At 32.8% G+C, this 26,784-nt stretch overlaps 1 protein-coding gene across 1 annotated transcript in view; it reads left to right on the top strand.

Moving 5' to 3' along the window:
* AGMO (alkylglycerol monooxygenase) overlaps window positions 1–24,726 on the top strand; it is a 336,276-nt gene extending 311,550 nt beyond the window's left edge. Inside the window, exon 13 of the mRNA XM_003252592.4 lies at window positions 24,652–24,726. Coding sequence (XP_003252640.2) covers window positions 24,652–24,726 — 75 coding nt within the window. The remainder of the gene's footprint in view (window positions 1–24,651) is intronic.
* The last annotated feature ends 2,058 nt before the right edge of the window (window positions 24,727–26,784 follow it).

The following is a 26,784-nucleotide window of genomic DNA, read 5'->3' as shown; positions in this document are numbered from 1 at the left end:
CAAGGATAAACTTTGGCCACATTTACACATCTGAAATATGCAATGAGAAAGCACACATCATAATAGAAGCTGATTTATGTCTTTTATTTATTCAATGAATATTTATTTTAAAATGTACTATGTGTCAGATAGATAGTGGTTTAGATGCCGAGTTGCCAGGGTAAGAAGAGAATTATGAAAAAAATGTCAAAAACAGCCACAGACTGAATATAAGAATTTGAACCAATCAGTTTAACCAACTCTCAAATAATTAAGAAAATGTGTTTACTATGTCTGAGCTTATCTTTCCTAAATATTTTATAAACAAAGATATATTTATTTGATCTTATGAGCAAGAAATGACCTTTTACATGAATATGCTAAGTTTTTATTCTGACATGAGTAACAATCATAATAGAAGCTCAATAATATTAACAGCTATAAAAAAGTTTCAACTAAAGTTGTTAGTCTTTTTCTCTCTCATATTAATGTAAGTTTTAAAAAAGGATATTACCAAGATTGATGTAGGTGTAATGAGATGTACACACTTTTATACATTTATACTTCTGGTAGGATGGTAAATTTTCACACAATTTTATAATCGTGTGAAATAATAATTAAAATTATATGATAATTTTAAAGGGATTTATAGCAAAACACATTGAGAAATTTAAAACATTTGTAATCTTTGACATAGTAATTAAAACCACAAAAACATATCATAAGAAAATACAAAGATTAACTGAAGGATATTTTTACAGAGATTACCATCATCTAATTATAAAGGCAAATTTTTAGGAGCATTTGGAATGCAACTTCAGGAGAATGGATAAAAGTTGTGAGCATTCTTGCAGTCGAACACTACACAATTGTTAAGAATCTTATTTTTGAAGGTTATGCAATCACACGGAAAAATGTTCATCTGATGGTAAATTAAAATATGTATCAAACAATATATTAGTATAATTTTAACATGAACTAAATTTTACAAAGTGAAAGACAGAAAAAAGAAAAAAAGACTGAAAGAAGTATACCAAATGTTAACGATGTCTCCCCAAACTCTGCCTTCTACCCATGAATTAGGTCATTTATTTTTTATATATAATATTCCTACTGTCCAAAATTTGCACAATCAATATGCATATTTTTATCACAAGTAAAAAATTAAAATTGTGCCAATATCACTAGATGTGCAATATGAAGCAATTTTTTTTAAATTTGTAAATATAATTAGACCTTCTTGCCTATACTGCCAAATTTGCTAATTGCTTTGCTCCTATTCATGGCCCAAACCATAATTTTAGATTTCCTTGGGACAGCTCTATTTAATTAATTGAGTTAGGAAAGGAAAGGGATGCTCAAACAATAGAAAAAGTTTTTCAAGCATAGAGAGTTTCAGGGACATGATGCAATAAGGGAGGGATATAAGACATTCAGTGCTTGCCTTAGTCAGTTTGAGTTCTATAATAGGATATCATAGATGAGATGGCTTAAACAACAGAAATTTATTTCTCATGGTTCTGGGGGCTGGAAAGTCCAAGACCCAGGTGCCAGCACATCCATTTTCTGGTGATGGCCTTCCTCTTGCATCCTCACATTGATGAGAGGAGAGAGAGAGAGAGAGAGAGAGAGAGAGGACAGAGAGACAAAAGGGCAGGGGAAGCAAGCTTTCTCTTATCTCTTTCTATATAAGTACATTCATCCCATTCACGAGCTTTCTACCCTCATGACCTAATTACCTCCTCCTAATACCATCAGTTTGGTGTTAGGATTTCAACATCTGTATTTGTGAGGGTGGACACAAATATTCATTCTGCAACAGAGGTGAAAGATTTGGCTAGAGTATATAGTTGCTAACAAGAGTGTAGCTCTGTGAATCGTATTTTTTTTTCTTTTACTTATAATCTGATTCTAGAACTCTGGAAACCTGTGCATAGAGAGACTCACCATACCTTCTTAGAAGGAGATGCTCTCTGACTTCTTCATTTAATTTAGATCTGTCTTTATTCTTTTTACCCATATATAATAATTCTGACACATCAGCATAAATAAGTGTTACATGCCAGAGGTTCCTCATAATAGAATTTTAAATAATAAAGTTTTTATTTGATAGCCTCCAGCCATGTTTGTTTCAAGTACATATTTTTGGAACATTTCCCAATGAAGCTGTTGATGAAAACATTTGTGACATTGGCATATTCATAATTTATTTTAAACTTTGTCAAGGATTAATTAATTGCATAGATCAAGATAATTCAAATGTCATAACAAGGATATTTCTCTGATATTAAGTGTATAATAAATTTTAAATGGATGGGGCAGGAATTAATAAAGATATAGGAAAAATTATGTACTTCAGAGACTATGCATTGTCTAGGTGCTAGAGAAGACTTCTTCATGTATCAGCATCTTACTCTATGGGACTTTTTTATAACTCCAATAATTCTTATATGTAAACATGTAAATTCTGTCCTGTCTAGCCTTAACCCCAATCCCTGTGGAAAAAATATTTCTCCCTTATTGGACATTTAATATTCTATAAATGTGTCTGTTCTTTACATTTTCTTTTTAAAAAGTTATAGCATCTACCTAGTTTCCTCATTGAATAGAATCTTTAACAAATGTTCATTCTTATATCTATATGAAAATCACTTTGTTCTGAAAATTGTATTTTTATATGGATAAAGTAGCATTTCAATATAATGCAATGATATTACTGAAACTACAATTTTATCAAAAATTGTACCTGCTAGTTGTCTCTTAGATATCAGTAATGATGGTATTTCTAGTAACCTATAGTGTTAATACTAAATTGAACAGCAATAATGATCAAGTCAGAAGTAACAGTTACTGTAACACTTCTTATTGTAGGTCTTGAATAATTTCAATATTTTATTTCAATAGCCTTTTGAACACTCATTTAAAATTATTGTGAAATTATTGTATTCTAATTGTTATGATTTATCTACACATAAAATCTTGAAGTGGTGTTTGAATTAAATATAAAACTTAACCACATGAAATGCTTCATTCTTGAGTATATATACATTACACACAATCACACACACATGCACACTCATGCATCTGTGTTCACAACTCAGTAGGGCATATTTTGAGACATTTTGGAAAATTGTATATTAACTGCATGTTAGATAATTATATTAATATTAACTACGTTTCATTGATGATATTTTTGTTAAGCATGTTGGGGAAAATCCTTGTTCTTAAGAAATGAACACTAAAGTATATGGGGTAAATTTCTAAGTATTTGCAACTTCAAATATTCAGAAATGTTTTGAGTGTGACAGAGACAGACACAGAGAGAGAAAGATAGGGGAAACCACGTATGGAAAAATATATGTGGAAAATTGAAAGAGGTTGAAGTATTTGAAGTGCCAAACTTTCCATTTCTCCGTAAGTTTGAAAATGTTCATTATAAAGAAATGGGGAAAATAATTTATTTAACAAATGAAGAGGATAGGTTAATAGACATAACAATTTCCTCTATAAAGAAATATACAGGTATGGTTGCTAATAACTACTGACCATTTCTAATGACTAGCCAAAAAGCAAGATGACTAACAATGAAAAACATGTTTTTGCTTTAAGGGAATATTTGATCGAATGCTAAAGATCACGAAATCTCAATCGCTCTACCCACTCACTGTCTTTCTTTTTCTATCAGTTTTATTTTCAAAATATTTTGAGCTTTTTGTCTATGTTTGCTGTTCATCAGGCTCTAAGTTCATTCTGACTTCCAAAATCAAAAGTTGAGGCTACATTTCAGGTATCTGTGAACTAATTAATTAAATAAGTCACCAATTATTGAGTAATGTCAGGATTCTAATACCTAGACCAAAAAAATCTGTTATAAGATAACTTGTTAAACATTTTGTATTCAGAAATATTAACTCTTCTTCCCAAAATGCTTTAATAAAGTGATTAAAAAGTAGCAACTTGGACTAATTTGAAGCCTACATCTTGCTTTCTCCTCCAATAATAGCATTTTAGACCAAAAGATTTCAAGGGAAAACTGCAGGATTATATTAAAAGTTTTACTCTCCAAACTGAGTAACTAATCATAAGAAAATTATGTAAACACTCTGTATGTTTTGTTGTGAAGTTTGAAATAATTTGAAAGTGAAAACATAATGCTATATAAATATTAAAAATATTTGTCTTTTACATACAGAAATCGTTGTGAAATTGCACAACATATATCTAACAATTATCTTCTAGTTCACAGATACTGCAATAGAAGAATAACTATGTTTCCTTTGTTGGATTTTTCTCTAGAGGAAGGGCAAGTGGCTATTCCTTGAAGGAAGCAGATGCTTAAATTTAATTTTATGGATGGTATGTTTAACATTCAACTGAACAAGAGTTTTACAAAAAACAGCTTCCATATGCTCATTTTCTCTTTAAAAGGGATTCTACAACTTCCAGTCTGCCTACAAACAAAGGCAACGTAGCATATCCTGCTTCTCACCAAGGAGAAGAAATATCAGAGTTGACTGCTGTGAAATCAAAACCCTGTACTTGAATTTTTTAGGAGGAAAGGGGATTACGTCTATAGTCACCACTGTTGCCCTTTGTCTCAGCAAGGGAAATAAAGAATTTAAAGTGAAAAACAAGGAGGAATTTTTTTTTTAACCATGTCATTTTTTCTCTCTCTTTCTGTGATTATGATGTGGGTAAAGTTGTTATTTCACAAAAGGCACCTTTCAAGCTATCAGCATTATCAGCCAGATTCCAAAGTTTTGATAGATAACTTACAAGAGCTCAGCCCTTGGCTCAAGGAACTGACAGATGGACTTTACTTCCAGAGGGGTTGGAATAGATTCATGGAAATCACCCTGTAACTCTGATCTGACACACATGTCCTCAATATCCAGAAGCCAAAAGGGACCAAATGATTCTCCTACATTTTCTGTGAGCCCACTACCAAGGAGGCATACTGATTGAGAAAACAACAGCAGAAAATATTTACATGATTTGCCTCTTTCTCCTCCTTTTCTTGGAGGTGTAAAACAACATCAAGTTATTCATCATTCTGACATCCTTATTGTATTTTCCTAGTCTTTCAACTTTATTCAATGTTTTTATGATTTTCATTATTTTATAAGATTTATGAATATCGTCACAGACAATAGCATCATCATTTTCAGCCTACATATCTCTTTGAACACCTACTTTATTTAAAATTAGATTAATTTCAGGGGACATAATTAGATTAATTTCAGGGGACAGATTTTTAGATCTGTGTCCTGAAAAATATGCGCTATTTATGATAATAATAATAGCATATATTGTTATTAGCCAATTGCCAGTTCTAGGCTTGGTTTTACAATTGGTTCTAAATTTAAATGGTTTTGAAATAAGGTTAATTTTCTAATAAGATAATTATATATTCATATTAATAAAATATTGCTGGATTAATATTATTTCTGAATAAATATTATTATCACTGTGTCCTTAACATGCACAAGACAGTATGCCAAGCACTTTAGATAGGAACAACTCATATTTGATATTTTTCCAGGCCTTAAAGCACAGTCAGGGCCGGGCATGATGGCTCACCCCTGTAATCCTAGCACTTTGGGAGGCCGAGGCAGGCAGATTGCCTGAGCTGAGTTTGAGATCAGCCTGGGAAACACAGTGAAACCTCGTCTCTACTAAAAAAAAAAAAAAAAAAAAAAATTAGCCAGGAGTGGTAGCAGGCCCCTGTAATCCCAGCCACTTGGGATGCTGAGGCAGGAGAATCGCCTGAATCCAGGAGGCGGAGGTTGCAGTGAGGCCCAGATCAAGCCACTGCACTCCAGCCTGGGGCAACAGAGCCAGACTCCCTCTCCAGGAAAAAAAAAAAAAAGGCACAGTCAAGTGGCCACATAAGATGTTCAGTTGCCATTATAGCAGTCAGTATGTAATGCAATAAAAGAAATAAGGCAAAAATTCTAAGGACTTAGAGGAAGCAGAGATTATATACTGTATAAAAGAATGGACATCATAGAAGATTCCATGAGCAAGGTATCATTGAGGCCCACCTTGAAGGATGGGTGGCATTTAAAGAAGTGGGATTGGAGAAAAGAATTAGAGGAAGTGAGTATGAAGGGAGCTGTACAACAGGAAAGATCTGGTGTGTGTGCAGGAAACATGTAGTAAGCCATCTGGCTTGTCTGGAAAGATGTTAGGGGATTATCAGGAGAGCATAGATCTATTTTCTTAGTTATATACTCCTTGGAGAACTGATTCACTTTCACAGTGTAATCCCCCCAAATCCTTTAAATCCATCTTCTTCTCTCCATCCCCACAGCCAATACTACTTTCCCTCTTGCCACTGTCATCATCAGCTTACTGAGACGGTGTCCTAACAGGACTCTCATCCACTTAGCCAGTCTTCATTCTCCACACCATGGCCTGGGTGCTGAAGAGTAAATCGAATCACATAGCTCCAGGATGAAAAGGCTTCAATCACCTATCTTGTCTTACACAAGCCTCATCCCTCTTTACTCTTTACTTGTGCTTCTAAGGATCAGACCTCTCAGAATGTCTCTTAATTTCTTAAAAAAAAAAAAAAAAAGATCTTTTTTTTCTTCCTGGATTATTGTTTCTGGCCCCAAAACTTTCCTTCCTCTTGTGTTCAGCTAGCAAACTCCTCTTCATCTTTCTTGTCTTAATTTAAGTATTAGTTAATGTAATCATGCAATCATCTATTCATAAATACTTAATTGAATAACTACTATGCTCCAGCACTTCATTCTGCCAAACACTTTCCTTGATTGTCTAGACTATATTAGATGTCTCTGCTGCACACAGCACACTGCACTGTAATTGTGCAAAGATCTGTATTATCTACACTAATTCAAACCCCGTAAAAGTAGAAATGTCCTGGTTGATTATTGTAATTTTATAAATATTTCCTGAATAAGTATTTTAATCTTCACTTTTGTGCTAATGAACATTGTGTAGATAATTAGTGCACGGAGGTACTTAATACAAATTTGATCAATAAATGTATGAAGCTACAATACTTTCTCTCATCTAACATGATTCTGACAGCTTTACCTGACTTGTTCTCCTATTTAATTCATATTACATATTTTAACTTTTATTATGGCATTATCCTTCAAAATCATCAAATAAGATTCACGTTATTCAGTCTAGCACTGAATAGCCCCATAGATGGACTTCTCTTTCAATTTTTCTGTTAATTCCAAATATGTTTGTAAAAGAGTCAGGCCAATCTTTTCTACCAAAACGTTGATTGTGGACTCTGTGCACCATGCTTCAACTGAGTTAGTCTTTGTTCTTGCCACCTCAGGTCTGATATGTCTCTCAGGCCAGCAGGAATATCACCTGTATTCTGAAGCTTTCCTGACCTTTCACAGGTCTTGTTGAACTCCTCTTTTTTTAAATTAATAAATATTTTTAAACTATATTTTTTTCAAAAATACCGAAAAAATAAAACAAAATATCCAGAATTTTACATTAGCCAAGCTTAAGGAGAGTTAATATATTTTAAGATTTTTTAAAGAAATGAATTTTTTATCTGAACATTTGAAGCCCATTCCCTTCAACCACATTCTTTTCCTTCCTGTCCAATGCAATCACTATGTGTACTAACCACTAAAAGAACTGAAAGAACTGTTGAAAGAGTCATCATTAAAAGAACTAAAACATATGGTCCAAAATCATAAAACAAAAATTCACAAAATACACACACACACACACACACCCCATAGTCAATATAGTATTAATGTCTCTCATTCCTCTGAAGGAAGATGTAGTTCTATTCACTATATATCCTTAATATAGCAGACTTCTACTTTTTAAAAAATGACATAAATAATTCCATACTGTTACATTTTCACTCAAATTTGTTCTTGAAATGTATCCACATTGGAATATGAAACTTCATTTCCATTTTTATCATCTACAGCATTTAATTGGTTGTATATATTACCATTTATATGCCTTTTTTCTTATTGATAAATTTAATAATTTTCTTTCTACAATTTTGCATGTATCCCTCAATTTTGATATGCAGTATATTCATTGTCATTTAGTTTTATTTAATAGCACCAAACCCCCAGGACACACAGTTTACTTACATAACAATCCTTCACATGTACCCCTGAAACTAAAATAAAGTTAAATAAATAATAACATTTCTCATAAATTATGGTAAACAATAAATTATTTAATAGTGTGCCATTTATATACCAGTATTTGGTTTTCAGTAATTCTATTTTGCTTTATATTGTTATTCCCTCTCCACCATTCTTCTCATTTACTTTCTTGAATTTCAGTTAGACACATTGTATTTTTCATTTTAACTTCCATATCTCCAAGTATTTATTTTCATATTGCATTATTTTCTTCTGAATGTGATTAGTTTTATTTGCCAGTTCATTGGATTTTTAATTTCAATATATTTTAATTTAAGACGTTTCTATTTGATGTATGTTTAAATTTACCTGCTATTTATTTTTAGTCCCTTATTTGTTTCTCATTATTTCTATTTTTTAATCCCTTTAAACTTAAAACTTACTTTATAATATCTTTCCTGCTTCTTCATTACTTTTTATATTTGTGGTGTAAATTCTCCATTTCTTTCACATATTAAAGTCTCTCTCAAGATGTCTTGTTTTTCTTAAGTGTGTGTGTGTGTGTGTGAGAGAGAGAGAGAGAGACACACACACACATAGAGAGAGTATGTATGTGTTCATGCATTTAAATTTTTATTATGAACTCATCCTCAGTTGAGATTGTCAATATCCCTGGGCTTCCCATGTTCCTTGGGATATGGGAGCATCTTTATGCTATTTAACATTTCTTTCTTTGGGAGCCCCAACAATTTCATATGACAAATTGTAGAAAGAAAATTATCATATCCATCTACCACAGCCCTCATAGATTCAAGGTCACATTTCATGGCTCAACTGCAACATCACAACTTCAACTGTATTTCCTTCCTCACCTTCTCGTTTTCCATGGACTCTAGTGTTTCTTTTCTTTTAAGGTAAGCTATATATTAGGTTTTCAAATGATGTATTTATTTATAGTAAAAGAGAGTTTTGTGTCTGTGAATTAGGACACTTTATGGAAGTCCCAGCCCCTTTGAGGGTATGAGATATATACATCTATATTTCACATTGCCAAACATTGTCAAAGGGATTGGGCATATATGCATGTAAACACACACACACACACACACACTTTTTCTGTCACTCTGTTTCTTGCACTTATATAGGAACGTGATGCATGCTCAATTGATATGTGTTGATCTATTGACCCTAGAGTTCTTAAATCTCCCATGCAATAAGCAACTTTTAGTTTCATACTTTATATTTTATATCTAAAAAAACCTTGATTTTATTTGACATATACTTGAATTCAGTATGCAATTGGACCAAGAGAGTTTTGTTATTATATTGAATTTTAGTGACACTTTATTATTTTTTATCATTACTCTTTAATCTTTTCATTACTACTATAAATGAGTGATGCCTATATAATTCCAATAGAAAGATTTGGCTTATTCTTTGACCATGAAAGTTTAATAAATTAACTGTTATGGTGTGAAAATCAAGGCTCTTGGATTTTAGTGTTACTTACCACTATGTTCATTTGTGTCTACAGTTTACAAAAAAAAAAAAAAAAAGAAAAGAAAATAGAAAAAGGAACCCTATAAAATTATAGCAGTGCAGAAAGTGTAGTTTTCTAACGCCCATTAACAATTCCCCAGGAAAGCAGGCAACCCCTCCATGGACAAGAACAGAGACAAGGTTTGATCACAAAGCCAAAGCCTTGAATTCTCTTTCTGATTGCTGTTTGGCCTGAAGGTTTGCTAAAAGCATCACAGTCCTAGTTAGACTGTTTTCCAGCTTTTAAATACACTAGAGTATGATTGTATTATGTGTTGACCCTGATTTATGTTGAAAACCCAGAAACATTTTTTCCAGAAGAAGTGCTTTGTGTATGTGTGAGCCTTTGAGGTCTGGTCCCATCTGAGAGTTGACTGGCTCACCTCAGTGTACTGTTCATTTATTCAGATGGCTTGCTGCTGAAGGAGGAATCTTTGAATGACCAGTGGTATTTCAGTGAAATAAATACTGTGAAGCCAATATGGGTTTTTTAAAATGTATCACCATGATGTAATATGTCAATGCTCAATTATACATTTGCATGCACCTTAAAAAATCCTGTCTCTAGAGAAAAACTGATTGTCATAATACTGCATTTCAATTAAGCCCACATCCTAGGCATTCTGAGTTCCAAATTCCTAAAACCCTCAAGTTAATGTGTTCCATGTTGTGGGGTTAATTTACATAAAGTCTTGGAGCTCCTGCTGCACTGTTTCAAATCTTGGTAGCTTTGATATTCTCCGTAGTGCTATACACAAATATTATAAACTAATTTTCACAAAGACAAGTTATGATTATCAGCAGGAATTAGATTCATACAGTGATCTCTAACCATATAGTATCAAAACAATATGCAGACCCCCTTCATTTTGCAGTCTCTATAAAACACATCTGTTCCACTGTATGTGTTTTGGAAATTAAATATACTAATATCATTCCTACTGACCCAGCCGCCAAACTCATGGGGGAGAATTCTGGTGTACAACTCAAGCTGTGTTGAGTCTTCAGGTCTTTGGGGGATCTGGTAACTCACTTCATCACAGTAAAGAAAAAAGAGGAAAAAAATAAAATTTCCACATACATGTGCTTTCTTTTGATCAAATTGTAGAGAAATTTAGACAATTATAATGAATTTAGTTAATATTCCTCCTTGTGAAATTGCCAAGGGCCCCAACAGTCTTCTCGTTTCAGGATTGTGTAAGTTTCTCTATGAGTCTTGCTTCATAACAAGAACCCTTGTAGTAAATACTCTTTGGGGGACTGATTTATTGCAGAGGATCATCATTGGGGAAAGAAAAAGCTAGTATTCGATTTAAAATTAGCTTACTCTACCTATAACAGAAGGTCTTGATATATTACATGTGTTGTGACAGAATTTATATTGGACTCATTCATCTGAAAGTTTGAAATAAAACTTCTGTTGGCATAGGCTCTTATAGGATCACTGCTGTCAAAGATGCAGTTAGAAATAGCAAGAGATACAAAAAGATGTAGGCAGTTAAAGCATTGCTTTAAAATAAGCTTTTTATGTCCAAGAAGTCAAACTAGGTATTCTTCTGTGTATTAAGATAAAGTAGAATCACATCATTTGTGCATTTAAGATACTATCAGGATTTGGGACTTACCACCAATTGCAAGGTGTATTCCACTCTTTTTTTGACCCTCACAAAAGCAATCACGTCTTTTAAAAATGTACTAGAGTAATAAGGTTCAATATTAAAAATAAAAAGTAGCAGGCCCTACAGTAGAAACATGTTAGAGCTCCTCATCCATTTTTTTTCCTCTGCTCTTTTCCCTTTGACCCAAAGATAGGATTGGTTTGAATTGTGAGAAACCTATATATAGACTTTCCTTTGGTTACTTTCCTCAGCCTTGCACAATGGTTCTCAAATTTGAGGCTGTGAGAAAATTGTCATAAAGCGTTTGTATATACAAAACCATGTATATTATACTTTAGGGGTTATTGAAGGGATTTTCTAGGGTAATTTTAACTCTGCATAACTTTTGCTGCGTGTGCTAACTTCAGAAGCTAACCAAAGAGGTTTCTTTTGCCTTTACTTAGTCATGAGAATTATTAACACATTTCTCCAGAATCCATAAAATGCACCTTTGATATAATCATAAACACATTGTCAGCTACAAAGATACTTTCTGAAAATTCGTAGTGTCCCAAAATATAATTTTTCTCTTATTCAATATTTAATATTGGTTACAAATTTCCCATGGATTTGTTTTTACAGATTTTTCATAACGTAATTATTTTTAGAAATTCTAGTAATTTCTTCCTCTCTGTCTCTCTCTCTCCTTTATCTCTCATTGAAGAGAGAAATAAACAGCAACAAAGTATGGATCATGTAAAAACTAAACATTTTAAAGGTTTAATTTTGTAACTGGATATATACAATACATTAATGGCCAATCTGTGTTTCTTGAACTATAAACACAAACAAGCAAAATATTTTACCTGTGAAATTTCTGTTGTCCTTGAAGCACTCCATCATTTACCAGTAACCATCAAAATTGTTCATTTTACGTGTTTTTATTTGAGTACTTGCCTTTGCAAAATTTTCATATGAGTTATTGCCACTGCTGATGCTTTATCTACCATACCTTTGGCAATATCCACTAAGTTATTTTTCAGAGATGACTTTTGTATATCCTAACTTTGTAAAAAATTTTGGGAAGCAGAGTGCCAGGAAGTTAGCTTATCTCCATTGAGGGGATCAGGAATCTTGATATCTAGGAATTGACGATTTTGGAATCTATCTCTTCCATCCTTTACCATTCTCTATACATACTTCAAATGTGTGGAGGATGCTTCTATAAAAGGATTTTTCAGGTATTTTTTTTCTGTTCAATTACATTATTGTGCAAAAATCTGGGACAAGAAGAAGTATTTCTGATGTATCCTTTTTATTATAAATTTAAATTTTCCTGGAGGCTATCCGGGGAAATTTATATTTCTTAATATTGTGTTGGTCATTTTTATTTTTTTCACATAATAGAACTGATAATAGATCTTGGAGATTTTCTATTTCTACACTCTCATTGAACAAATAAACTGATTGTCCTGAGAAAATAAAACAATTCAGCTATTCGTGACCCAAAGGATGAGAATCCACGTCTTATGGTGCTCAGCCAGTGTTTTTTCTAGGATATCAAACTTTGGAATGTAGCAGACTTCTTTATACTTTCAATTGTGGTTTTCAAAAGTGATGGGTAAGAGGATCCATTGAGTTGGAAAAAATTAATAGAATCTTTATACTTGTTTTATCTCATGAATTTTAAAAAAGATCTATTTTTCTGTGTCTCATATCAATAATAATTGAACAAAATAAGTTAAATCCAATGAGGGGAAGAACTTCTATGATATATTTTCAATGCCAAGTTTGGAAAACATTGCTGTAAATGCTGATCTAATGTCAATACTGACAATAATAACACAATATAATCAACTGAAACTACTGACGTTTGTTGAGTGTTTGCACATATGAAAGTCTGTAGTAAGTTTTCATGTACCTTACTTAAATTGAACATTGCAACAACTTTGTGAGATTATCTTTTTCAGCTGAAGATACTGAGGCATAGCAGGATTAAATAAGTTGCCTAAGGTGGAACTGTGATTAAAATTGACTTCTTTTGTATCTCCAAAATGCTACTCAAAGCACTGAATCATGGTTACTTCAGGGAATACTCTACCTGCTAGATGAGGATGATTCATCGCTTACTCTTATAAGAACCTTGTTAAGATAGCTGTGCTGGATATGATTCATTTTAGAAGTAAGCTAAGTCAGTGGAAAATGTAATATAGTCCTGGGATTGATCTCATTTTAGTAAAATATTTTTCTTTTTCATTGAATGACAACATTATAAAGATAATTCTACCTGAAGATTTAGAAATAAGGTCTGTACAAATCTAATATGTGTTCATGAAAAACTCAGGGCTGTATTACTCACCAATGACATCTCTGCCAAGAGTGAAATGCCTGTCATAAAAAAAGAGTGAGATAAATATTTGTGAATGAATACAACCTAATAGAGACTGATTCAATGTAATTCTTTTTATGCAACCATTCACCTTTGAAGTAGGTCCCATGCTATTGTGTGTGTGTGTGTGTGTGTACTCCACACCTAACACTAAATAAATAGTGAATGGATAGAATAATGTATTTATTTTAGAGAAATTTGAAGGGTTACTATTTTGTGACTTTAATATGTTAGGTTTTCCTACATTGAGTCTAGACTGAACATTTTAATAGGTTTTCAAGAGTTTTGATTGTCTAGCAGAGCATTGTTTAGAATACAGCAAAGATATGGAACAATAATTCTCCAAGGCATTTTTCTGACCTTTCTTCCTCCATTGTGTCCTTCAAGTTGGGCCCTTTCGTTTGCAGTTCTGTTGTCAATTCGCTAGTCCAAAAATGTATCATGGCATTATTGTGGTTCTGCTCAAAATTGACTCAGCTTTGTTGAATGTTACTCTTTTTATGTTTGTCAAAAAATATTTCAAGAAACACTATAACTAAAAAATTGTTTTTTGTAGAAAATGTTTATGCATATATTTCCATTGTGTTGCTCAGGATCCCCCTGAAAAAGATCTGTATAAAAATAATTATTTTGGACATAGTTTTATATATGAGTGGGGAATTTGATGTAATATGAAAGAACAAAACAGTAGTTTGGTAATAGTGAGTGGGAGGATCTTTAGAAATTATTCATATTTTTGTCATAAGTAAGGAATTAAAATAAAAATTATGTTAAGACAGTAAAATGTGTTTCAAAAGGCTGGTATAAAAACTCAAAAAAACATGAACACCATGTTGTAAAAGGACAGGGTCCATAACAGAAATACTCCAAACAAATGATCAATCCATAATTGTAATAGTTACCAACTAAAGTTGTACGCCACTTTGCAGAATTATATTTTCCCAGCAATTATCATATAGCCACAGCTTTAAAGGCATCATTTTAACTTATGACCACCAATGAGAAAGAGTTGACTAAAATCTCTCATGTTCCAAAATCTACTTACAATTTATGTCTCATCTGTCACCTTCTGTTTTCACTTTTAATTTATTGAGTCTTTTAAGCAAGTATAGTAGCATAATAGTCTCTATTATATTCTTATAATACTTTATAATTAAAAAAGTAAGTCAATACTCAGTAAAATCCTGTGAAAAATCAGGGAAGCTATTACTTCCATTTTATAAATACAGAAACAAAATCAAATTGACCTCTTGAGGCAAAATAATTTGTGTTGAACTGGGACAACCTAGTTTGCTTACTCCTTTTTCAGAGTTTTTTTCTTTTGTTTTACCAGTCCCTTTATGTCCCAAGTTAGAGTAATTGCAATGTGTATGCTGTATATATCATTCTTAGTCTATTCACTGATTTATTTATGACACTTTTATTTTCTGTAAAATAGCTTTAAGTTTTTGAATTAACAGTATCAATTTATCCAAAGCTGGTTTTCATAAACAACTTGAAAAATATTTTCTCTGCTGCTTTTATTCAGTAGTTATTTTTATTTGAAAGGGTCAAATTTAAAACCCAGATCAAATCTACTATCTTGGAGGAAAGAAAATTATCACAGAAACAATAAATATATTAAGGAGAAGAGGCCTAGCCAAATATTTTTTTTTGAATTATTGGGATAAAAATAAGAATCTTAAGACAGAAAATTAAATGCAATTCTGTTCCCTGTTATAGGAATATCACTCCATTATACAGGAAATTGAACAGTTACCTAGTAATATAGATTACTGAAGCTCCAATTCCTTTCTTTAAGTAAATTCTTATTCTAATATGTCAAATATAGGAATCATTTTTAAAAATACTCTGCATTTGTTACCTATAAGCATGAATGAGTTGTTTAAAATTTCAGTTTCCAAATAACAAATCCAGAAAGTGAATACATATTTTTTAAAAGCCAGGAAATTCTGTCCATCTGACTTAAAATGTAAATCAACATCTTCTAGATTAATATTAGCAGAGGATCTTATGTACTATTTCATTGATATACTTACCTGGAGATTGTAGCATGTATTAAGGTTTTTAAATTATATTTGTGAACATATGAAAAAGGGAAAGAAAATGTGTTTTAATGCAAATGGATAATGCAATATCTGATTGTTTTTTGCCTGGGTCATGGGCAAAAATGGGAAATCAATCAAATCAAGTACACACTTTGATCTTATCATATAAGGAAAAAGAAAAATTATTGTCCCTGAAATGTGGAGATTTCACATCTTTCCAATACTCTTTATCATTTGAGCTCCTTCCCAGCAGTTGATACGTTTTTTTCACAAGCTTTGTTTTAATAATAAAAGTTATTATTATCATCATATCATCATCATCATCATTATTTGGAGTAAAAGAGATGTGAGGTGTTGATACAGTCTCACACCTTTTTTTATAGCTTGAAAGGAGAAAATATATTCTTTGAATGTTTGTAGTGTTTATATAATCAGTACCTGTATTGCCAAGTCTTATTGAAAACAGCTGGGTGCCTGCTGCCTGCCTCTCCCTTTGTTGGAACTGTTGCCAGAACAGGTAGTCAAAAATGGAAAGTAAGGGAAAATTCAGGCATCTGAGGTGTCTCTCAAGAAAGCAGCTGTGGCTTCCTTAGGAAGTAGTCATTGTTTCCCATCAGTCAAGACTCTGTATACCCTTGGGTCCAGTTCTGGCATGGCTGGTCCTGCAGTTTATGACTTCAGACTTAGGCGAGAAACCATTTGGGCAGTCCCATCTCTGGCAGAACACTGAGAGAAATCTCCCAAGCTGCAAGCCATATGTGGGCTGCTGGACTTCTATTAGCCTATGCTGGGAGGGTCCCATTTACTGGGGCTGTAATCATCCCTTTGACATAAACAAAAACAATACGAAAGAATCTTTTCAAAACATATCTTTTCAAGATAGGCTGTCTTATTTTTAAAACCAGACATCTCTGTGATTTCTGTAAACATGGCATTTTTTTCCCTAAAAATGAACTCATTTTTTGAGACCTTTTTTTGTTTCCTACATGGTAGATAAAGTCAAATAATTTGTTTAACGGTACACTAAAAATCCTGGATAAGCAGTATTGAATGCTATTCCACATTTGTAAACACATACTCTTCCAGATTGAAGTTTTTGTACATCAAGTATTGAAAACTGTTATCCATGTGGGATGCCTTAGACTCTTTATTTATGTCAGAGCAATGCCAGAAGTATGTTTTGCTCTTTGGAATACACTGAAAATCAGTGTGCTGTGGTAACAGGATTGGGGAGGAAATGGGCGACACTGCCAGTCATTTAGCACAAAAATGACCTTTTGGTAGAAGACTAGGACTGAATTATTTTCTTGATAATTTTTTATGGAAACAAACCTCTGGTTTTAAAATGTAAATGCTTTAAATTTTAGTGGTCAGTAATAAATGGTATTAGAAAAGTGTAGTACTTTGAATTTAGATTAAATGTCCTGTTTCTCATCATTCAAGAGAGTTCTGTTAGGACACTTAAGGTCTATGATGAATCCAGCAACATCTTATTCAAAAATCTTCTGTTTCAAAACATGCTGGATATGAGGCAAACAATTTTATGCCAATGTTAGGTGTACGCAGAAAAATTAATGAAATTGTTTCTAGTTGTAGCTAGAACTTATTTACAGAAATATTTGTAAAATAGGAAAGTTAAAGAATTTTTAAATTCACAGAACTATCTTATACGTCAAAAAATAGTGCTATCGTAGTTTTCAGAGCATGGGGGCAGGTTGTTTTGAATGGTTTGCCCATCACTAATTTTAATGCATAAAAAGTCTCAGCAGAGAGTCAAGCTAGGTATAATGTTCATCAGATGCCTTGTTATTTTTCTGCTCTTGTTTTATTTCCAACTTTATAAAAACTAAAACAGACCATTCTTAAAAGTTTTTTATAGCCCTGATTTTTAAAAAATTTTCTTCTCATATCCATAAAAAGTAAGGAACATGAGATTCCATGGTGAGCACCAGAGGAAGATTATTGGTGGAAAAACATTATTTCTCTAAAGTACACCTTTACTAAGATACTTTTGCCAGCATGATGGTCAGTGTTCTTCCAAACATTTCTTCTCACAAATAATATTTGGTCCTTTATTAATTTGACCTATTGCAACCCTCTCTCTGTGTATCCTTACTGTTTCTGCCCTGTAGTGTTTAAGAAAAAGTCCAAAAAGTCACTCTTCTGTAGCATTAAGAACTTGGATGATTAGAAAAATACAAATTCAAGCTTCAATTTAAACAAGGCACATTTTTTGGACACCCCCGAATATATTCAAGATTTATAAATCACAGTCATAATTTGTGATTCATGATTTATAAATCACAGGCATAATCAAGTTTGGTTGTCTCTAAGTTTTCTCTATGTGTTAGTTGTGGTAAATCTATTTTCACTTTTATTTATTTATTTACTTATTTTATTTTACTTTATTTTTTTTGAGACAGAGTCTCGCACTGCCGCCCAGGCTGGAGTGCAGTGGCACGATCTCAGCTCACTGCAAGCTCAGCCTCCCGGCTTCATGCCAATCTCCTGTCTCAGCTTCCCGAGTAGCTGGGACTACAGGTGTCCACCACCGCGCCCGGCTAATTTTTTTGTATTTTCAGTAGAAACGGGGTTTCACCATGTTAGCCAGAATGGTCTCGATCTCCTGACCTCGTAATCTGCCCACCTTGGTCTCCCAAAGTGTTGGGATTACAGGCGTGAGCCACCACGCCCGGCCTATTTTCACTTTATGCTAGTGCCTATATACCTGACCTTTTGACAAACTTAAACTAAAAATATAATAATCTAAGCTGGTAAAAATTGACATGTTAGGTCAGAACATTAAGAGTATGTGTATCAAAATATTTAGAAATTCCCCAGGGAAACAATGTAAATAGAAGTGTGTCGGTGTTTATAAGGAAAGGCAAGAATCTAGTAGTTATTCAAAGACAATTTAAAAATCCACATTATTGGGTTGTCATTCTCTTAGAACAAGGGTTGGTAATATTGGAATTTTTAAGGCCATCTATCTTATAAAAACACTCTATTCGTAACTTCCAAATCAAAGATGAAAAATTCACAGATGTTTTTGAGAAATACAGCATCTATTTTCACTTTATGCTAACTATGGTTTATACAATTTTAACCAGATGGGTTTACATGTGCAGTAGCTAATTCATGCCAACTGTATTAAAGTATATTCTCTGAATTATGGGTAGGCTTTGGAGACCTCTAAGTGATCTCTAATCTTGTGGCTAATATTTATGGTTTTCAAATGTTATCATGATAGTTTAAATGTGGTCTGGATGAACAATAGGCTTCTCTTCTGTAGTATTGTCCAAAAGGATGCACACTTTCTTAGGCAGTTTAGACTTTTAGAAGTGAGCAAATAATTGTATATAATTAGGGAACTGAAATAATGCTTGAAATGAAAGATTCTGCATTTTTTGTGTAAATTAAGCTAGTACTTTTTGTTAGTCTAATTATGTGTCTTTTGCCCGCATTAAATAGTAAAATAGTGAAAATCTGATATTTCCATTTTCGGAGTTCAGCTGAAGCAGTGAAAACTCTGTTTTAATGTGTATTTTGTATTTATCTCTTTAAAACTTGATTGTGTTATGTTTAATATTTTCTCCTGTTTGAAAATTAGTATCAGTAGATATTTATTGATTGAAGGATATTCTTTTCAATAAGGTGTGCAACAAGCACGCAAATAACCCTTCTGATACTATTGATATTCTTTTCAACAAGATGATGTTATCACATGGTCATTCACATGAACTTTCTTTTTACATTGTTTTTCATCAGCTAAGAACTGTGATGTATATTTATAAACTAATGTAATACTGTTTGATTTAAAATTTAGATAGGAAAAAACCTTAAAAGGCCTCATATTAAACATAGCTGTGATTGTGTTCTCTTGAATGGGGTATAGAAATAAGCACAAAGAGATAATGCAAGATTTCAAAGTAATAGATGCAGTATTTGGAATTTATTTCTTTAACATTTTCTTTCCCTTTTTCTGAATATGAATAAATATTTTGGTAACATATAGAATATTTTCAAATTGAAAATCAACAGTTCTCAATTTCTTGTAAGTTGGCATTTGTGAAACTGGGTTGTTGCAAAATTCTAGGAAAAAATCTATAATTATCTAATATATTTCTGATGTTTCCAGTTCATAAAGAGCTACAGTACATTTGGCTCTAATTTATATTCTAGTTCCATTGTGCTTATTTGTCCTCTTGTGCTCATAGGAAATAGATATATTTTGGAGCAATCCAGGTTTGATCTCTCTTTGGGTTCTTATCTGTACAGCAGACAATGGTCATCTCAAAAAAAAAAAAAAAAAAAAAAAAAACATTGTGTTAAAAAGTGTATTTAACAAAGGATTAACTTTGGTTTTCTTTAAATAATTTAGGAAAAAAATACTCCATATTTAATGTGTTTCCTTTAAATCAATTCTTACTGTTGGGATTGCTTTAGTTCTATTAAATAGTTAACTGGTATTTTATAAGCCTCACTGATAATACAGAAATAATTTTTCAGAAAAATGTACTCTTCTATTTAGGGCCAATGTATACATTTGTTTAGAATACAAAATAGTTATTCTAATATTCTAATTCTTAAAAAGTTTTAGGGAAATTTTAGGAAATAAGCATATAAACCTATATTTGGCTGAAAAAAACATAATTGACTAAATAGTAATAACCCTTCAATTTGTTGTAAAGAGACTAAGTCTGACATCTTCACAAAAATGCCATTTTATGCTTAAAATAACTCAAATTTCTTCCTTTACAAAGTAGAGTAAGTGACTTTATCATTCAGCAAAATGACTTAGCTCATTTAACATGTTTATTCATCTTATTAGTGATTCAGGGATATATACATAATCATACCACTGCTGGCAATACATATAAAATTAAATAAGATATATCTCAATGAATGTTTTCTATTTTAATCTTTGTGACAATAAATACATGTTTGGGAGACCAAAAAAATCAGCAATTTCAGAGATTTTATTTCTCTCGTGAACAATTATTCAAGTACATTAAAGCTTTCATTTTATTTGTAAGCTTATCTAAAGGCTAAATTATTTGAAAAGTCTTATTTCATCACTTCCACAAAGGCTGTGGAAGGTTCCTAGCTAGTTGTAATTGGAACTTTCCACTGCACAAGGTGATACTTGTTTTTCTTTTCTCTCTGGTTGCTTATTGGTAAATATAGTAAGTGGATTAAAACCAGAAGAGACAGATACGTACGTAGGTATAAGTCAAATCCACCAGATTTCTTTGTAATTTGAGGGTTTGCAATTTGAGAGCATGCAACAAGCAAACTATTCTCTCTCCTTTAAGATTAGATGCTTGATTTGCTTATCATTAGAGCCATTTTGAATAAGGCCTCTTAAAACACAGACATAAACCTGGATGAGATGGTACGTCCCTATAGGTCCAACTAGGGAGGCTGAGATGGGAGGAATGCTTGAGCCCAGGAGTTCGAGTCCAGTTTGGGCAACATAGAAAGACCTTGTCTCTTAAAACAAAAGCAACACAGAGCAGCAGAATAAAACACCAGTCCCCATTAAAATTTTAATATGGATTACTGACAGATTAGCCACCTGCCAGTTGATGAACTTTTTGGAAAGCCATGGTGGAAACATGACAGCATGTGTACAGGCCAAAGTTCAGGCATCAGAGTTGAGGTTCCTGGGAAGTCAAGGAAATAGCCTGAAGACAAGGACCACTAATGATGTGTTAGCACAAGGAGGGCTTGACACTAAGAATGAACTTCCTCTGCTTTATATTGAGAATCCAGCTGTTAAAATCATGGGACTTGCCTAGAACTAGGATAAAATAAGTGTGCACTGAGTTTGTATGTATCCGGAAACGTCATATATGTAGATTAGACAAATATTGCAAAATAAAAAGTCTACAATTTTCATCTATTCTTCCACTAGCCTAAGTAGGAATTCTGTATTTATTTAACCAATATTTGAGAAATGTATTAATGAACTATCAAGTGACTTATTTAATCTAATTAACTAAGGATACCTAAAATAAATGGCGTAATACAAAAATCAAGAGAACAGTTGGACAAGGAAAATTTTAAATGGAGTGACTACAGTAATCAGGTGGTTATATTGACTCTTTGTCAAATATCTGGCTTAAAATTATAGTGCAATATATATTTGAATCTATTATACATTGTATGTAATATTTATATATAAACATATATTCTAAAGTATAAAATTAACTGTTTTCTTCTACTGAAATATTTTCTAATGGAATGGTGAATGTTTCAGAGTCACATATTTTTAGAAGGGCACATTTATGTTATTTTATTTCTATGATCCTGTGCCAATCTGGATTTTATTATATATAAAAATTCCAAATTTGTTCTTAAAATATTGATTGTGAAAAGGTCTCAGAAGCCTAGCAGTTACCGACACAAGAAAAAAAAAATAACTAGGAAAATCTAGGTGATGACTACAGAAAAGGAAATGAATTCACTATGGATGTTCATATTCTTTGAAATGATTTCCCAGGTTTTGCAGTTAGATTTTCTTGGGGTAAATGTAAAACTTTATTCTAGCTCTGATATTTAGTAGTTTTGTGATTCCTTGGTAAAACCACATGCATTTTGAATTCCTTCTGTCTCACTGCCAAATTGGATACCAGTACACCAAAGTTTGTCACGAGAATTAGGTGACATAATCTAATAAAGGCATGTAGGACAATGCTGGCCTAAGCAAAGGTCTTCATTGCATATTAATATAATCTGATCCTGACTCCTAGGCTTAACCAGTTGTACATCTCTTTGAAGGGATAACACATAGGAGCCTGAAACAAGCAAGCAAAAAACAAACAAACAAAAAAACAAAACAAAAAAAACAACAAAAAATAGGACTGCTAACTGCAGTACTGCATTTTCGGTAGGAATTTAAAAGCATTTCAGATAATTGGAAAAGGGAAGATTTTCGTGATTTACTTAGAGCTAGGTCCCAGAGGATAAAGGATGTGAATCACAGTTTCAAAGGTGGAAAGATTTAGTGGAAAGTGGTGGATTAACAACAAGGCATAACTAGACTTGTAATCTTTTCCACTTCCTCTTTAGGTAAAAATTTTTAATAGTACTGGGAGTCAAGATGAAAGTATGGATAGTCTAGGGGAATTGAGAATGGAAAAGAGGAGAATTATGAGATTTATGAGAATACTCTGAAAACTTTGTATACAACTTTTGAGGTTTCAATGAAGTAATTTTCCTCAGCCTTCCCTCAGGGAGATCATCCTTGTGACTGTAGACACCAGATTCAAAACCAATAAAGACTTCTAGTGCCAAATATAGCTTAGATTCCACCACCCTGCACAACACAAGGTATCTATTAGTTGCTTGCTGAATATTCTGAATCTAAAGTTATTTACTCTGATATTATAGATTTATCATCTCTGTCTCACTTGAAAATCTATCTTCTCAGCACCCCTCTCAGCATTAACCCATTTTCATGGACAAATGCAACTGATTGCACAAGTCTAAGAGCTTTCAAAAATACTCCCCCCAGCACAGTATTATTTTACCTGGCACCATCAGAAGAAATCCCATGAGGTCATTTCTCTTGAATTACAGTCAAAAGAAACAAAATCAAAACCAGCCTTTAAATATATTGTATTTGACTTCTGAGGCAACTCCAAAATGTTAATATTATTCTTGACTTCTCCTTCAATATAACTGCTGATTTTATTTTTAGTATTTTTTCATATTGTGGATGTTACAGGTTAAAAGGAATGCATGAATTTGAAGGAGTCCATCAAACTGGCTAATGTGAAGGATGATGGTTCTCTAGAAAGATCCAGGAGGTTCATATGAAACTGAAAAACCCACTCATAAATTGAAACATCCTTGTTTGGGAAGGTTTTTTTTTTTTTTTGCTTGTTTATATTTTGGTTGTTGGTGGTGTTTTTTCCTCATTCATGCTTTAATAGCAAAATCAGCATAGTTCAAGGTATTTTCTGTGAATTAACAGCTGTCCTCAGTTAACAGTCTTGACTTCACCAGAGTTCCCCACCCCAGAATGCTCCCATGCCTTCATCTTCTTACTTAAATGTTATCTTTTTGTATATTTCAGCGAATCTTCCAGGTATAGACATATTCTTCTTGGGGAGAGGCATCTGGTCCTATTTTAATAGTATGGAGGGGAAGTATACACATATATGAAAAAATACAGAGAAACTCCCACACAGCTATCCCAATAACTCTGGTTGTTTTGTCATTGTTTGCTTTCATCATCATTCCAGTACCCAGCCACCTAACATGGTGATCAGGAAAGCAATCCTATAGTTTTGATTATCAGTGCCTAGGTAAGAGCATAAGGAAGTGTTTGCTTTTGGGAAATCTGATGGTGCAAAGACCATGACCAGTACCTGGATTGAACAAACTCAATGAACTTTTGAGGCTGCTTAATATGATTTAGTTAAGTCTTCAGTGTGAAAGAAATTTGCAGTTACATTTTTATACCTGATAAAATCAAAAGACTGAGGAGGTAAATCATCAGCAGTGTTTAGAATTTAATTCACGTTGGGCGAAATTCATAGTAAGCTAGATCATACTGCCTTGGAGGGATTCTTTAACAATGTTTTTACTTCTCGTATTCCAAAGGTTTCTTAACCTACATAAGCAATTAGATCATTTAATATAATACATACACCATGCTGTATCCCCAAATGTCAGAAGAAATGTTTGAATATCTAACTTATCTAGCCTCATTCCTTGAAATGACCCAGATCTGTGAATATAAGAAACAAGCCACAGAAATAAAACTTCTAAACTCCTGCTCCTATCTTCACACACCATGTTTTAAGTTAAATTGGCTAAGTTCTATCAGTGAACCATTGCTAGATTTAATTTAAATAACATGACTCCCTAAAATGTCCATGTTCATTTTCCTCTAGGGAAATATTTTTAATTCAGTTGAGCAATAGTATTGATTCACTTCTAACTTTTTTTTTTTTTCTCTTTGTGTTTTATTTCTTCAGATTGTTTTTTCCATTTGCATTGCTTTCTGGGGAGTTAGAAGCATGAAACAACTCACCTCTCGCCCTTGGAAATAACCTGAATTTGTACATAATTCTTTTCTTTTAATGAGTTGTCCACAAGCATATTATGACTGCATATTAAAATGTAATTATCTTATATAAGGCTTATATAAACTATTTCTTTAATGAAAGGTAAAATTACTTATTTACTATTGTTTGCTTTTCACATTTGTTATTTTCTATTAAAAATTAAAGTCAGTTTTGGTTACTTCCCCCCTTTATTACTACAATTAAAAAAAGATTTCAAATATAATGATGTTATATTAACCGATAGCCTATAAGATAAGTATAAAAAGAAGGGATGAAACTTAAAAACAGTCAAAACAAGAAGGAATATTGCCTTTGCATCGATTTTAAAACAATGTTTCCTTTGATGTTTGCTAAAATTACGCATAGATACGTATTTGTAGTCATAAAAATGTATTACGTTTGTTGTCTTCCTAAGGCTACATTTACCTTTGCAAACCATATAACCTAAGAAGCTGCATTCCAGAAAAAGACATCACTGAGGCCAGGCGCGGTGGCTCACCCCTGTAATCCCAGCACTTTGCGGGGGTTAGGCGGGCAGATCACGAGGTCAAGAGATAGAGACCACCCTGGCCAACATGGTGAAGTCCTGTCTCTACTAAAAATATAAAAATTAGCTGGGCGTGGTGGCGTGCGCCTGTAGTCCCAGCTACTCTGGAGGCTGAGGCAGGAGAATCGCTTGAACCCGGGAGGCAGAGGTTGCAGTGAGCGGAGATTGCACCACTGCACTCCAGCCTGGGTGACAGAGTGAGACACCGTCTCAAAAAAAAAAGATATCACTGAAAGAAAAATGAATAGAATTTGTCAGAATTAGTTTTTTCAACAGGTTACTTTGTCATACATTTCTCTAAAATGCTTGGTCAATTTGTTTTGGCAGACTGAGCAACATGCAGCAATTCTGCATTATTTAAAATTGTCAGAACAATGTTAATTCTCTAAATAAAATTACCCAAGGTGTTGTGTGTACATTGTTCATTGGGATTGTAAAAATCCACCAAGTGTTTCATTAGGAAGGAACTGACAGGGATAAGCAGGATGAAGTCCAAAGAAGGAGGACTGGAAAAAGTTAAAAAAAATCTTTACTTTTTACTTCTCCAATATTTCTTGAAATCAAGTTAAAATTTAATAATTTAATAATAAAATTTAAAAATTTAAATAATCAAAGACACGTGTACTAAAAAAATTAATGCTGTTCTTCAGTGAGCTGTGCCTATATTTATCACTAGGTTAAAGAGCGTGAGTAGTAGATAATCTCATATTAGCAATACGTTATTTAATCTTTGAATGGACAAAAATATGGAGTATTAAGAGAATCAGACTGCACGTGTCTGTGTGAACTCAGGATACAGAATTGAAGCACATTTAGTTTTCAAACTGGAACAGCAGAGGAAGATTAAATTTTGCATGATGAAAAAGCAACAAATTCTATCTCAAGTATCAGAAGTGGATTTGGCTTTGCTTCATTCTTTTTATACTTCTTAATTTAACACACAGTTATAAAAAATACGTAAGCCTATAACATATATTGAATCCTGCTTTTGTCCCTTACCAACAATTTTTGCAGAATTTTGTATATATATACAGAATCATGTTACAGTAGGGAGCCCTCTGCTGGCTTGAAATTATGAAATTCAAGACCCTGATTCTACATTCTAGAGACTTTTCAGTGTGTAAAACACATTCTTCAGTAATGGCAAAGCAAAGAGACTTTTTGCTAATCTTTACATAGTTGTTTAGTATGTCAGAAGAGCTTAATGATTCCCCAAGGAATGATACATAAATATGTGTAGATGCTTTAATATATCTGAATTTATAGGATTAGCCTAAAAATGAGTTTAATAATAGAAATGTTAATAAATAATTCCCCCAAATGAGAAAAGATCCTTTTGTGGTGAAATTCAGTTTTCTTTGAGTAAATTGAATTCTGTCTATTCTCTCTTTTCTCTCTTGAGTTTACCTCACTATGATTGTGAATGGTTTTCTGTTAGAAATACAGATATTCTCAAGATACAAATTTGTGCCAGTGAAAGTGGGAGTGGTTACCAG

This window comes from Nomascus leucogenys, chromosome 11 (assembly GCF_006542625.1).
Source record: "Nomascus leucogenys isolate Asia chromosome 11, Asia_NLE_v1, whole genome shotgun sequence".
Classification (NCBI taxonomy): Eukaryota; Metazoa; Chordata; class Mammalia; order Primates; family Hylobatidae; genus Nomascus; species Nomascus leucogenys.
The sequence above is the reverse complement of the archived record's forward strand: the minus strand, read 5'-3'. Positions and strand labels throughout refer to the sequence as shown.